We start from the raw sequence: 16,480 nt of genomic DNA on the forward strand, positions 1-16,480 counted from the left end.
GTGGGGTCAGTGCCAAGTGTGGTCCTGTAGTAGTACAGCAATATCAGTGACACCAGTAAGAGAAGAAAACCGGAAAGAGAGAAAGACCCATCAGTTCTGTTTCGAGAAAGATCATGAACTCAGAGATCAGGTTCTTTTAGCTCTCATCGTGAGACTGGCCAGCCTTAGTGTAGACAGCAGTATTTATGACACCTTGCCTCTGAATATTTGGAGACAGGTGAGAGAAAACATCCAGAAGTTATACAATTTGTCTCCTGTCAAAAACAAAATCCCAAAGAAGTGTCAATGAAAGTGATATTGAACCTCCTCAAAAAAAGAGCCATCCAAGAAGACTTAACAGGCCAGAAACTCTTAGGATATGAATTCAGATGCATTTTGGTGTGAAAGGAGGAGAAAAATCATGGGCCCATTGTAAAAGTAAGTGGCCTTAAGTAAATTGTTTGGCATGGTCATGGGGCATTCAGCCCTCTCTTGTCTCTTATGTGCTCTGAAGTTCCAAGGCATGTGCATCCACACAAGGAGTCAAGGGGGTTTCTGAGATACTGGGTCAGCGATTCATTTTTTCTTTTGGTTTCACCTCTACTCCAGGATATGCACGAAATGCATGTTAGTAGTAGCAGCAGCAGCAGCTTACCAAAGACTGCAGGGATCCAATATTTTCAGCAGCTCAGGTTGGTCTGGTTACATAACTGAGTCTATGCTTAAGAAGTTCAGTTCCATAGGAGTAATAGTAAACCTCAAAAAGTCCCACTAACTAGTACTCAAGTCTGTTGCTGTTAAAGGATGCACACTGGACACTATGATGGGCCTTTCTGCTCCAGTTAAGGATACTGACTCTTCTGATGGTGGATCCCTTTGTTGTCTCGGCAAAGTGTCTTCCAACAGATACTTTTCTGAAAACTTTAATTGTATGCTCCTTCATGCCAGGATTGTCTAATGGTCCCAACCAAGAAACTCTGTCTTAGCAAGTTCATATCTCAGGAACATGTGAAGTAAATCTCCCTTGATGGCTGTAACCCAGCAACTTATGTTAAGACAGCCAGTTTCAGCTTCTGGTTTTTCAGGCTACATTCACCACAGATGTCCCTGTTCTGTGATGGGAGTGACAGTTTGTGTAGCTATTTCTTGTACATAATCACCTCAGGAGTCTCTATTAAACAGCAGTGTTTTGCAAATGAACTACTGGAAGGGCTGAGCAGGGGAGGGTAGGACTGAGTAGTCAACATTGGCTTGGGGGGGGGTTGAAGTGGTCTGGTCTACTGCAGTGCCACCACCAACTGGAGATGAGGTGCAGTAGATGCCGTATATGGCCCAAGATTTTATACTTGACTCTACAAAGCCTCATTCTTACTGTAAATTGTGTAGAACATGTGTCAGGATGTGGTTACCCACATAAGAAAGCATAGCAAGCTCTAGCATATGCGTGCATACCCTTCAACAACTAAAGAAAGAGTTGGGGCCATAGCAGCAAAAAAAATCCTTTATGTCTTCATAGGTGATGACATTCCATGAGTTTTTCAGGTCTCCCTACTTCATAGGTTCGTAGTTGTATACTAGGCTAATGACTAGTGGGACTTTTATAAGCTTAGTCATACAACCCAAATGTATCCCACAAGTTATTGTACCTTAGAGGTTATTTTAAGGGATGTAATTTAGTTAGGGCATGATTTAATGTCTGCCTCTGCTCATTGGAGATATAGGTGTTAGACCAGGGCTGAATTTCTAATTTCCCATCCACTGGTACAGGTTGCTCTTGACTAGGAGTAGGGGTATGCCAGGCATAAATTGCCTCTCAGCAACTATGTAGGAAACAGACCATAGCAATAGGGCTTTGAGGCGATCTGCATAGGACATTATGTTTATGCCCTGTATTCTTTTTGAGAGAAACCTCTGTGGATATTCCAGTTGTTGCCTGTGCTTGGTCAGGTGCTTACTGAAAGGTTTCATCTGATGTTGTTCATTTTCATTCATTCATGATGAATGGGTATCTGTTCCTCGTCCATTATAACAAACTCGCGTCAGCCAAAAAAACTCTTGAGCTAAGCTTACGCATAGTGCCCCTCACTTCATCTCCTCAGAACTCATTTGCCATGTAGCATGTCAAGACATGTCAGGCCAGCTCTCCAGCTAAGTGGTATAGATTTTCTAATATTTTTCAATAATATTTCTTTTGCTTCTGGGATTTTTTTCCCCTCTAATCCTTTCTTTATTATTCACTGATAATTTGCTTACCCTTTCTGTCTGTTTGAGTGACTTTCCGATTTTCTTACCAATGTTTTGGTATTTCTTCATGCCATTGATGGTACAGGCCCCTCCCTTATATCTGTGGTAGTTATTAATACCATTGCTGGTATTCTTTCCCTTTACCCGTTGGGTACTCTTTTAACCATCGTTGGTAATTAAGGGAAAAAAAAAAAGATTAAAATTAGCCTTCCTTTCCCAACTGTCTGTCTGTGTGTGTGTGTGTGTGTGTGTGTGTGTGTGTGTGTGTGTGTGTGTGTGTGTGTGTGTGTGTGTGTGTCTGTTTTTGGACTGTACAGCTATTCTGACAGGGCCTTTCCCTTGTTGCTGTTCCTTTTGTAGCTTGACATATTGATATTTAGACCAATTGTTATAATGGCTGATAAGGCGACAACAGGTTTCAAACAGTGTGGTAAATGTGGCATGGAAATGCCTAATGCTGACGGCCATTTATCCTGCGTTTATTGTCTTGGTGTTCCACACTTAAAGGTTCAACCCCCATGCAAACTATGTAAGGGCTTTAGTGCCCACACTTTTGCAGAAAGAAAAAAACAATTTAATTTTAAAGGGACTCTTGAAAACCCCTTTCTCGGAGGCTTTATCTGTGTTGGAGATCTCAACCCCTCCTAAGAAGGAATTTAAGAAGAGGAGTCAGTCTGTGCCATCCTCTCCTCATACTAGTGCATCTAAATCTGCTAAGTCCCACATGGGACCGAAATCCAAACAACTGATACTGACTTCTGCCCCTGCCTCAGCACAGTAGCCTAAAACTCCATCCACAGTGCCGTCCTTACCTATGGAACCAATTATCTTTTCAACACCTTTGGTACTAACCACTTCCATGGTACCACAGACCCTCTCGACACCAAAAATAGTCTCTCCAATACAGGTCACTACCCCCCTTCCAATGCAACCTTTTGGTCCTTTGACCAATGTGCCGAAGGTCGAAATCCTGGCTCAGACCCAATATTCCCCATCTGTAGATCCATTTCTGAGGCAACAATTGAGCCCTTTTCTTGAACGGCCTGATTTTCCATTGGGGATGTCAACCAGCTCCACGTGGAGCCTTTCAGAGCTTGACGTAGTGAGATTTGTGAATCAGCTCCTGGTGGCCATAGGAATTCCTACTCCATCTAAATCCTTCCTCCCACACAGAGCAGAGGAATTTTCTCCACAGACTCCCAACATATTCCTCCTCCAACCTCCCCATAAGTTTTGGAGCCCACGATGCTGACACCTATCCCGGTTCCAGCTTCTTCGGTTCCACTGGTAGATCTTACCATGGTCTCAGAGCCTACCCTATGGTCCTTGACTCAATCGGAGCTGACCCATCCTCGAGATCATGACTCGTCTGTCGGCACCATGACCCCTAGTACTGCACCTATCTTTTCTATGGCGCCATCTAAGGTTCCAGTTGCTTTGATGGCTCTGAGTCCTCTCACGGCTCCTTCCCTGGGAGTGGGCTTGTTGGAGCAGGATGTGCTTCTGGTTCCGAGGTTGTCTTTCTCGATGTGGGGATCCCATCCCTCTTTGGGCAGGCCTGCTTTCCAGGTGATGGAAAGGACACTCGACTCAGCAGTTTCACAGCTGGTCCGTTTGGCGCCGGAAGGCCACATATACATGTCCTCTGGTCCACAGCTGACACAGTCCACTACCCTGGGATATCAAGCACTGGAACCTCAAGATACCCTGCCGCAGGGCACCCTCTCTTTGGTGTACTGTTCAGATGCCTCCACTGAGGAGCTACCCCATAAGAGATCATGCAAGAGGAAGCGTGGATTCCCATGAAGAATCCCTCACCAAAGATGCAGACTACTTTGAGGGGGAAGGGTCCCCATGGTCGCCCCCGGAGGATGTCTCCTTTGGGGACATATTACAAATCTCAAAGCAGCGGGAATACTGGAAGACAACCAACCCTTCCTCTGAGGAGTCTGTATTCTTGCAGGCTTTCCGTGCTCGACCCTCAACTTCTTGGGTGACCCCACCTGCAGATGTAGTTCAGCTCATTGTGCAGCATGCCTGGAAGAATCCTGACACCATTGAGCCTATCCCCGGGGACCGGACAAAATTCTATCCCCTTCAGAAGATCATCCCCATTGGTACAAAGGCTTGGCAGTAGACACTATGGTGGTGGCGGCAGCCATTAGGAAAGAACTCTCTGAGGAGAGTCCTGCTGTCCATCCTCCAAATAGGGAGTCTCGGATGATGAACAGACTAGAAAAGGAGGTGTATGCTTCATCGACCTTTGTCATTCAGTCCTTGAATTACCTGGCACACTTTACCCATCTCCAGAGGGACCTGATCACAGAACTCTCTGGAACCCTAGCAGGACCAGTATCTGATGAGGTGCATGACAAAAGTTGTCTCACAGCTTGCCACCCTAGAATCAATATCTAATTCATCCATGCAGTTGACTTATCATACTACCGAAGGGGCGGCTAGAGCAGTGGGTGTTGTCATGAGGCATCACGCCTGGATGCGCTTATGCGACTTTGCAGACCCTTTTAAGTCTTTCTTTGTTGGCGCTTCCTCTCTTTTTGGCCCAAAGGTGAAAGACACATTAGCCAGGTGTAAAAAGGATGGCAAGACCCTGTCTGCCATGGGCATGCATTTTTCCACTTCCCAACAATCCTATTCTAGGAATCAGAAGAGTGGGAAGATGTGGTTCAGGAAATCCCAGGGTAATTTCCGTGACACATGTGATGAGTTTCCCCCCTGGGGCAGAGGGGATAACTCATTAGGAAGACACCCCTCCCAAGGCAGAGGGGGTCCGCATAATCAGGGATCCAGAGATTCTTTCTCTGGGCAACCCTATCTGCTTTCCTGAATAATGGGCCGATTGCTTGCCTCTGGAAGCAGTTGGGGGACAATTTTCTCTGCACCACCTAGTCTGGCATTCCATAATGACAGATTTTTGGGTGCAGACAATAATTACCAGAGATTATCGCATTCCTTTTGATCTTTACCCGAGGCCACAAAGGCCAACTCCCCGACGTTCCACCCAGTCAATGGGATGCAGCAGCACAAGAAATTCAAAAGCTGCTTCTAAAAAGAGTCATCCAGACAGTCCCACCAGACCAGATAGAACCCAAATTTTACTCAAGGTTCTTTTTGGTGCCAAAAAAGACAGGGAACTGGAGGCTAATTTTGGACCTCAGCATCTTAAACAAGTTCATCTGGCAGACAAAATTCCGGATGGTCACGCTTCAATCTATCCTTCCATTTCTGGAGAAAGACAATTGGATGTGTTCGATAGATCTCCAGGATGAGTATTATCACATAAATATGGACAAACACTCCAGGAGATTTCTCCGGTTCTGGCTGGGAGCCAATCACTACCAATTTCGAGTGCTCCCCTTTGGTCTCTCCACAGCCCCCAGAATGTTCACCGAATGTATGGGTGTGGTAACAGCTCGCTTGAGACTGCCAAGATTCTGGGTGTTTCAGTATTTAGACAATTGGCTCCTAACCACCCCTACCAAGCACCTGCTGTTTTAGCCTTGCATTACACCCTACAGCTAGCAAGATCCTTAGGGATTTCAATAAACGAAGAAAAGTCCAAACTAGTACCTACTCAAAATCTAGAATTCATAGGTACAACCTTCGACATTCAGTCTTGCCTGGTCACCCTCCCGTTTCACAGGCTTCAAAGACTAAGATCTCAACTCCAAGTGATACTCTCTCAGGACAAGGTCCCAGCTCATGCAGTCCTTCAACTACTAAGGTCAATATCAACAATGATTACTATAGTTCCCCTAGCAAGACTACACATGAGACTCCGACAGTGACTCCTAGCATCACTTTTAACTCTTCATGTGCCCTTCCCGATCCGCATAACAAACCACTGCAAACAAGACTTACATTGTGGATGAAGCCAGAAAAGGAAGTCGCCCCTTCTCACCCTGTCAGCCCAAGGCCATAGTGACTAGGGATGCATCCCTGATGGGGTGGGTGGGGGACATTTTCAGGGAAAGACAGTCCAAGGCACCTGGTCCCCAAGGTCATCAACCTGTATAGCAATGTCCTAGAACTGAGTGCTGTGCTTCTGGCATTGCAAGCATTCTAATCTGTCCTCCTGTCAGTTAGAATTGCTATCCAGTTGGACAATATGTCCATCGTCTGATATATCAGCAAACAGGGAGGGACCAAATCCTACCTATTGTGTCGGGAAGCCATGAGAGTTTGGCAATGGGTGATATCCTCCAACTGCTTTCTGATAGCAATGCACATTCCCGGGGATTCCATTGTGATTGCAGACAAGCTGAGCAGATGCATTCTTCTGCCTCATGAGTGGTTCCTCAATCCTGTCAACAGTGAAGATCTTCAGCCACTGGGGTCAGCCTTGCTGTGATTTATTTGTATCCCCCACCAACCACAAGTGCAGCAGCTACTTTGCCCTAATCCTCCGTCGGGGGGAGTCCCCAAGGGACACTCTAATACACGATTGGCCCATGGGAATTCTTTATGCCTTTCCTCCTCTTACTCTGATCCTGCAATTTCTAAAGAAGGCTCTTCAGTTGAGACGCAGAGTAATCCTCATTGCACCCTATTGGCCCTGACAAGTTTGGTTCCCGTTCCTTTGGTCTCACCTGGTCCACTGACCGTGGACTCTGAATCCAACTCTGGATTTACAGTCGCACCCACAAGGGTTGATCCATCCACACATATCGAGTCTCAAGCTGATAGCTTGGTTCCTCCACTTCCAGTAATTGCCAGGCAGAATAATCTATCCTCCCCTGTACAACACATTCTTCTGAAAAAATTCATAGTTTGATCTCGAGAGAAAGGACTAGACCCCTTTTCGGCTTCAGTTAGCTCCATATTGGACTATTTATCAAATCTCCTACATTCGGGAGCAGCAGCTTCCACTATTTGAGTCCACCTGGCAGGTATTTTAAACTTCTGCAATGTTTTCCAGGGTCTATATTATATTATCGCACACTTACAAAATAGAACGATAAATAATCAATCCCATGTAAGCAAAAGCTTCCAACGTCGAAACCTCAGAACACTGATTTTTTTTTCCAAGGGAAAAATTGCTGTTCCAAAATAAAAAACAAAAAAACATTACATAATGTGGGGAGCTTCACCCCCACACCCCCCAACATAGGGTGCTGTGCCCCCTACACCCCCCTACTTAAATATACCAACGAGATCGCACTACAGTGCCAAAAATGGCAAAGAAACGAAAGCAGCCAAGTGAATTCTTTCCCAGGGAAAGAATTTGCTGAAAAGCCGCTTCACTATTTTGCCTTTTTGGTTCCTTCAAGAAACATTCAACAAACTGTGTCTGCGATCTGGTAATAGGAACCCTGGTTTCCAGGACTCCTCTTTCAAATCTCACCATCTCTGTAAGACCTTTTTGAAAGGGGTCGCACATATTAGACCACTGTTCAAAGAGCCAATTGAACCCTGGAATTGGACACTAGTCCTACAAACCTTGACCTGTCCTCCCTTTGAGCCTGCTGCCACTTGCAATATGAAGTTTTTATCTTGGAAAACTTTATTTCTGGTAGCAATTACCTCAGCAAGGTGAATATCAGAATTACAAGCTTTGTGCATAAAACGCCCTTACATGGTTTTCCATAAAGAGAGAGTATCACTTCTGACTAACCCCTCCTTCTTACCCATAGTTGTTTTGGATTTGAGTATTAATCAATTGACCTACCAGTCTTCTTCCCCAATTTTTCTAATAAAGGAGAATATTGTCTGCATTCGTTGGATGTACATAGACAATTACGTTTCTACTTGGACATGACTAAATCACTACGAAAATCTGACCAATGATTCTTATCCTTCTCAGGACCAAAATTGTGAAAACCTGTTTCTAAAGTAACTTTAGCTAAATGGCTGAGAGAATGTAGTTTCTTTGTCTACCGACAAATCCAAATCTATCTAACAACTAAAATCAAAGTGCACTCAACCAGATCAGTTGCTACGTCTGTTGCTTCCATGGACAACATTTGTGCAGCAGCCACATGGGTTACTCCTCATACTTTTATCACTCATTACAAATTAGATTTGGTCTCCAGGGGGAGAGGATCTTTTGGCTCAATGGTGCTTAGGAATATTCTTCCATAGGGCCTCCCAGGGATTGAAGTAGCTAGGAACTCTGTCCTATTTCTCATGAATGAATGAAGATTAACAACATCAGATAAAGAAGTTATGTTTTTACCATAATGTTTCATGACATCCTACCTTCCTACCCCCTCTGAAAGGCTCCTGGAGGTTTGGATTTGGTCCTAGCCTCATGATAGGGCAGTTGCTCAGACAAAGCCTCCACTTGCCTTTCTTATGGGCAAACTCGATCTCAGGAGATGGAGAGGGGCACTGTGGGTAAGCTTAGAATGAGAGTTTTTTGGCTGGTGCGAGCTTGTTATAATGGCCGAGTCAGTTCAGAGGACAGAACTGATATCCATTCGTCATGAATGAATGAAGATCAGCAACACAGATGGAGTGTTATGGTAAGAATATAACTTCTTTTTACACTCAATGACGGATCTGATGAGGGCTGAGTGCAGTGGCAGAATGATTTCCCTGCACCTAGATGCCATGCCTTTACTCATAAGTTGAGTGACATGGATTGATTTTCGTACTAAGATACATGCTGGACGAAAGGCAGGATGTCCTCCTATTCCTGTGTTGTAGTATTCTTAGTGTGGGATTCCCTGCCTCAGATGACCCGAATGTCAGCTGCTATACAAAAGCTCAAGCCTGGTTGCTGTAGGTGCGTGGGACGTCACACATAGGGCCATAAACCAGGGACCTTAAATGTGACATCTACATGCACAAACCCCAGAACATTTCACCTGCAGTCAACTGTCACACCATTTGCTTCATTCCTTAAATTTGAAGTTGTCTAAAGCTAAGTATCCCATTGGGGATTTTGTTTTCTTCTTGCTTGAGCTTGGTTTGCTGTACCCTACCGTTAGCTGATGTGCGCTAAGAAGGGTAAATGCAAATGTGGGCACCAGATTCTGTATAAGGGTATGCACGACCATTATGTTTTCTGCCTAGGTTGAGACCACAACCATACCTCTTGCCATATTTGTAAATCGTTTTTACCTAAGACCCTCCGTAGCCATCTGGCCACCATAAATCTGTATTTAGAAAACCAGAGACTCAAAAAACTAGCTCTCAGGATAGATCCTGAGTTGGCCACCCTAGTGGAACCACCACAGAAAAAGGCCAAAGTTACAAGGCCTAGCACCTCTGCCTCTCTGCCATCGGACGTCCTGCCAACTTCCGATTTAGGAGTTGAGGGACACCCATTTGAGCCGTCTATTCTGGGGATTCCCCTCACAGATGCCACTTCAGAAATAACGTCCATCACGTCCACGGAGACAGTTCAGATGTTGGTCCTTACCAATGTCAAGGGGGAACCAGATAACACCGGACTGACCGGGAGATTATTACTTGAAGCCCCTACTCCTTTTAAGGCATCTGAATCCAGCCTTTCTTCTAAGACTACTCCATTGAAAAGGAAGCAGAAAACCAAACACCTTTCCCCACCCCCAGAGGGAGTTCCAGACTGGCAATCCTTCACCAATTCCTTGATGCAGGCCTTCATGGCTTTTAGGCCCACAGCCTCTTCCCCCTCCACCATTCCTGTACTCAGTCCTAGGCCTGCCTCAGCTGTTTCTCTCCCCCTCCCCACTACTCATGAAGGGAACAAGAACAGGAGGCTTACTACTCTTCCTCAGAGGAATCCTTTTCTTACTCTTCTCAAATTGCCTCTCCACTAGAATATTACTCCCCTGATGAAGATTCCATAGAGGGGGACTCTACCCCAGAGGATATCACTTTTGGGGAGACAGTCACAAAGATGAAAGAATACTTTAAGTGGGACACTTCCCAAATGATAGAATCTCAAAAGAGATACTTCAGTTACCAGCTGGAGTCTCTCTCCCAGTCAGCCATCCCACCTGTTATTCCTGCATACATTGATGCCTTCTCTTCAGCATCCAAAAACCAGACTCACAACCTCCTGCCCATAAGAGACTGGACTGATTTTATAAAGTACCAGATGAACAAAATTCCTGGTAAAACCACTCCTGGCAGACCCAGCAATGATTGCTGTCTCACCTGACAAGCAGTCAATACTGATTCCTTCATCATCTCTTTTACCTACTGACAAAGACAGTAAAAATATGGACAGGATAGGCAAGAAGGTTTATACCTCTTCCACCTTAGCCTTCAGGGCTGTAAACTACCAAACCCATATGATAAGATATGCTTTGGACATTATATCCCAAGCTTCGACTCTCCTATCATCCACTCTTGACTGCCCTAACAAAATAGAGGCAGCATCAAAACTGTCCCTGGCTTCTCAAGTATCCAGGCATTCTATTAGATGCAGTTATGATGCAGCAGAGGCCTCTGCAAGGTCTGCAGCTTCTGCATCAGTACGCTGCAGATACGTTTGACTACACCTTCAGCCCCTACCAGAGGATTTCAAGTCAAAATCCTAGATGCCCCTCTAGACCACGACCTCCTGTTTGGTAAACAATCTGCAGACCTCTTTAAAAACCTTCAGTGTCTCCTATTCCTGAATATTACAGGAATTACCCTGCTAAGAATGCCTTTGTCAGGAGGACACCCTCTTCTGCTGCCCCATCCTCTTCCAGGCATAGGAGAGGAACCAGGAGGCAAACCACTTCCAGGCCTGCAGCCTCACAACTTATGCAGAGACAGCCCTTTCATGACAGAAATGGCTCCAATAATGCGTGACTGCCTTGCCTACCTACCCTAGTCCACCTGCCTCCCCCTTTGGAAATCCATCACCATAGACCGCTGGGTACTGACAATAGTGCAAGATGGTTATTTCCTCTCTTGGAAGGAAAAGCCCTTGACAAAGGGCATTCCATTTCCTCCCCCAAAAATCAACTACACCTTATTCCTCAGGTCTTACAGGACCTTCTGAACATAAGAACTATAGAAAGTGTTCCTCCAGGGCAGGAAGGAAAAGACCTTTACTCAAGATTATTTCTGGTCCCCAAAAAAGATGTCCCTTGGAGGCCAATACTGGATCTGTCCTTTCTAAACCTTTTTCTAAAAGTTCTATCATTCAGGATGTTATATGGCCAGATTCGATCTGAAGGAGGCCTATCTCCATATCCCCATAAAAACCTCCCACAGAAAATATTTGTGTTTCACTGGGCCCCATTCACACTATCAATTTACAGCCTTGCCCTTTGGTTTATCTACAGCATGTCTTTGGGATGTGGGAGGAAACTGGAGCACCCGGAGGAAACCCACGCAATCACAGGGAGGACATACAGACTCCACACAGAAGGCACCCCAGCCGAGGATCGAACCGGAGAACCTCTTGCTGTGAGGCAGCAATGCTAACTACTGTACCACCGTGGCTGCCCTAGACTTAATACTAAACTAAGAGGACTAATTCAGTTTGAGAGAGTGTTTATCTTTTTTGGTGTTACACTCATAATTTTAGCTATGACTTTTTTCTTTCATTGTACAACTTGTTTAATTTTGGGTTCCATTACGATGGTTTATTAGTTATTTTTGGGATTACTTCTGGTAGGCACAGCAGCATCTGTGCAGTCATTGACATGGTTTTACAGAGCTTTTGTATAGCTATAGGTCTTTATTCAGAGTTTATTTTCATCAGGTCATGCAACATGGCTGTTGGCAAGTATATCAAACAACAGGGGAACACTTTCCCATTCTGTGTGTCAGGAGATAATGAGAGTATGGCAGTGTGCCATGAACTCACATTTTTTTTTTTAGGAGCCACCACATTCCAGGGATGCTCAGGTCTGTGGCAGACAAACTCATCGGATGTCTGCTGTTACATCGTGAATGGTGCTGTATCCATCTGTGACAAAAAGTTTTTTTTAATCTCTGGGTGGGAGGTTGGCGTAAGGGTTAAGGTGCTTACCTTAGAAACACAAGGTGCAGGGTTTGATTCTGACATGGGGTAATTGGTTAGGCTTAAAATGGCCCATAAGGGCAGTTAGCCTAGTACTAACCTATGAACATTTCAGTATGTGACTTCCCTGCTCTTCTGACATATACCAAGTGCCTTAGCTTCTTTTCGCTGATTTCATTGTCAGGTGAGTAATAGCTTTGTCCCATTTCTTCTGGTGACATGATTCAGTCGAAAAACAAGCCAAGATCATTCTGATAACTCCCTTCTGGCCCAGGCAAACCCAGTTTCCTCTTTTGTGGACCTTTCTTGTTTATATCAGTTCAATATGTTGCTGTCTCACTGTTTAGGAAAGTCTAATCTGGATCTTCACACCCTCGAGCTTGCTGGTTGTCTTTATTAAATTAGCCCTGTCTTATCTGTTTGAACACTTCAGTTCTGGACTTAGATTCTCTTCTGTTAAGATCCAGTTGTCAGCCATTTTCAGCTTTCATTCTGGTTGGGACTGTACTTCCCTGGCCTCATTTAAAGTCTGTTAGGCCTTTGTATGCAGTACTTTTTTGCTTCAGACCTATCTGAGCTGATATCCACTTTATCTTGCAATTAAAAATCTTTTTAAATCATCTGGTTCTGCGGACCTAAAGTTCTTGTCTTGGAAAACTATTTTCCAAGTACCAATCACTTCAGCTAAGAGACTATAAGAACTGTATGCTCCTTCTGACAAGGCCCATGCCTAAAGAGTGACACTTGGCACAAACCCATCTTTCATGTCAGAAGTTGCCACAGAATTAAATTTAAATCCAACAATAAGTAGGCTTGTTTTTTTCCCTTGAATATTCTAACTGGTGAATTCCCACTTTGTTGACTGAATGTTCATTAACACCTTAAGTTTTATGTATACAAAAACAAATTCTTGTACAAGGATGATCAATTTTTTGTTTCTTTTAAGTCAAAGTGGGGGTACGAATGTTTAGTTAATTGTAATTAATTTTTTCATAGAAAAATATGGAAAGCCTTTGCAAATCCCAGAGCTCCTTCTGTTTTTTCAGCCTTTTTTTCTGTAATGTCACCATTGATGACATTTGTGAGGCTGCAGCCTGCTTTTCTCTGCACTGCTTCCCAAGGCACTATAAGATAGACATTATTTCCAGCTCCAGGTGCCGGCAAACTACTGTCAGCTGTAGTATGTTCACTTGCAGGAAACTACCCAAGAGGATTAACTACAGATTCTGTCCTAGAGGTTACATATAAAAGTAATGTACTTTAATGACATGTATGAAAAACAGAGTCAATCTTCAGTAACATGCCTTCACTCCATCCCCCCCCCCAGACCTTTGGTGTGTTCTGCCTGGAGTTTTTTCTTTTACCTTTTCTTATTTTTATTCCCCAAGATTTGCAGTATGACAGAAGAACTGGAGAGTGAGAGATGAGGGATGCATGTTTCAAAAAGGAAGGGTTACAAGCAGTTTATGAGACTGAAAATGTACTTGCAGACCAGCTCACTATATAGCCAATGAATGAATATAGTCTTTGATTTGACTTGTACAGTGCAGGAGTAGTGCCTTGTGCGTGTGTGTGTGTTTGATAACTTGTTATAAAATAGGTTCATAGGCATATACTAGGGTAACAACCACTAGGGCTCTTATAAAGCCTATCCATGCGACCCAAATGTGACCCATAAATTTGATATATATAGGTGGCTGTTTATCGACTGCCTCTGTCCATCAGAGAGACAAGAGTAGGACCAGGGGTGCTTTTTGATTACCCATTAATTGGTCCAAGTTGCCCTTAAATAGAGATAAGGAGGAACTCTGCTTCACATGGATGGGGAGCCACTTCCAGAGAATGGGAATTATCTGAGAAACATATCTGTCTCTCCAACATGTCCTACTTATATCACAAGCAAAATTTAGGTCTTAATCTAGTAGTTATGATGCTATTTGTTTTGTGGATGTGCAAAAGGTTCATCAAAACTGGGTCCTGGGATGCCTTTTACACAGGTCAAAGATCACCTCTCAGAAGTCTGTATGATACCAAGTAAAGAGACAGGACTTTGAGGTGATCAGCATAGGACATTGTGTTTACTCCCTGTATTGTTTTTGTAAGGAATCTTTGTGGACATTCCAGTTGCTGTATATATCTGGTCAGGTACATACTAAATTGGCCATTATATTCTCTGATAGGTCTGATTAGTGCCAAGTACAGTAGTATGATGATCTCTCTGGACCTAGATGCCATGCCCTTGCTTATAAGTTGAGCAACATATAAATATTTTCTTACTACCATGGGCACATGTTGGTTGAAGGCTAGGGTTACTTTGTACATGAGTTCCCAGATCCCTGACTACTGAATACACTTTTAAGGATGTTTTATTGATGATGTATGTAGCTGGGGTGGTAGACTTCCCAAAATGTACTGTAATGCATTTCTTGGTTTTGAGTTTTAAGCCATGGTTTGGCACCAAGCATTTGTCTGTATTAGACCTCCTTGAAGGGTGTTATCATAGTAGGATTCAGTGACTGCTCCCAATTTGTAGTCATCTGTGAACTTAGTCAGCCAAAGGCCTTTGACATTGGTTTTGACATCTGAGAAGTAGATGCCAAAGAAGAGTGGGTCCAGCACAGAGCCCTTGGGCACTCCACCGGTGACAGGTCTATTTGTGGTGGTGGCCTGATTGATTTTAACTTCCTGGGTCCCATCACTGAGCCAGCTAGCTACCCAGCATGTTAGGAACAAGGTTTATACTTAGTTCAATAATTTTGTTAACAATGCCAGAGTGGGGTATTGTAGCAAATGTTTTATCCAGACTTAGGTAGACAGTATTCATTATTTTCCCCTCATCCATTGCCTTAGCAACCTTTTCAAAGAAGTCCACCATATTCAGTAAGCATGAACTTCCTTTGACAAAGCTGAATTGGGATGGATTCAGTGTCTGGAAGTCTTCTATGTCTTGTTGATAATTTCTATAATTATTTCTATGGCTTTACAAATAAGACTAGTCAGACTAATGGGTCTAGTTTTAAGGATATACAAACAGAGGCTAGATTAATCTGGAACAACGACACCCAAATAGTTTCAAGACTGAAGCAACACTAATTTTATGAACTCAAATCATTTCCTGAAGATTAGAAACTCAGCCCAAGTATAAGGAGAAATTAAAAAACAGAAAGGTGTTAGTTGTTTATCTGGTAGCAGTGTCATTAAATTTATTTCATTACACACTAAAGCAGATGCATGACCTTACAATAAATTCCGCTACACTGTCTTATGTTGTTAAGGAGTGTCACTAAGTACACACACAAACACACCCACATCCCAGTACTTGCATATTTGTCATTTTCACACTCAACATGCATTTCTTAATTTACTGCAAAACATGTATTTTATAAGCTCATTTATGAGCCTTGTCATTGGTATTGAAAGGTATCTTTCTAAACCAACAAACATTCATTTAATCTTTTAGAAAAATGTAAACAAATCTACTTAAACAAACCTATGCCAATGTTCTGCTTCTAAATCTTCTACTGTGTATCATTTGGATCTGTCTGGTACCTTCTTACCTGTAAAGAATAAAAACAAAAAATACAAATATGTGTTATATATACAAAGTAAAACACTCTAAACATATAGTTCATTATTCGTTATTAAACATCCTTCCCTTTTCACATTTTTACCTTCATAATGTACCTTGGCATTAGCAATGTTTTGTACTCCCTGTGCCTGCTGCCTGTGGAGTTCAGCTACCATTTTACATATTACTCAAAATTTTATGATTTACTTTTATTATTGTGTAGCCTAAGGCTAAGAAAGAGGCCCCTGGTATCTTGAAAAACAGAGGTATTTTGCAAAACATTATTTTTTTGTGCTTTCCTTACACAATCTGACATTCAGTGAGACGTTACACCAGTTTGCCATAGCAGCTCATTTATGCCAGTATGAGTGATTTTGTTCGTGTGTGACAGAGACTGTGTGTGACCACTCTTTGCCAATTATGATTCTTCATAGTAAACACATCACTCTTTGAAAGACTGCACCTGTACAGTCCCCAGTTTCTGACATGCTGCCCATTTATCAAACATTCTCTCTCAAGAGGGGTGATCTGACCATGGCTTCTTACACCCAACTCAGCTTAGACAGTTCCTCCCAAACCTAGGACTTCTACTTAAATTGAGGTTGACTGGGGGTGCCTTCAGGGCTGTATTCTTCTGTATCATGGAATTAACACACCACAATGCTATTCCCTTACATAACATGAATGTGAGCTTATTGTTTGCATTTTGCCTCCATACATCAGTGCCTCAGTTATTGTAACTATTATGGCACTGTTTCACATGAATAAGTCTTGTGGTA

General features: G+C 43.3%; 1 protein-coding gene across 1 annotated transcript in view; it reads right to left on the reverse strand.

Annotated features, from left to right (window-relative positions):
* The window catches only part of LOC122809662 (RNA-binding Raly-like protein), a 904,169-nt gene that overhangs the window by 13,988 nt on the left and 873,701 nt on the right, over positions 1–16,480 (reverse strand). Inside the window, exon 7 of the mRNA XM_044081323.1 lies at positions 15,624–15,690. Within this exon, the coding sequence (XP_043937258.1) occupies positions 15,652–15,690 (39 nt within the window). The 3' untranslated portion in view covers positions 15,624–15,651. The remainder of the gene's footprint in view (positions 1–15,623; positions 15,691–16,480) is intronic.

This window comes from Protopterus annectens, chromosome 8.part0 (assembly GCF_019279795.1).
Source record: "Protopterus annectens isolate FY-2018-M chromosome 8.part0, PAN1.0, whole genome shotgun sequence".
NCBI lineage: Eukaryota > Metazoa > Chordata > Ceratodontiformes > Protopteridae > Protopterus > Protopterus annectens.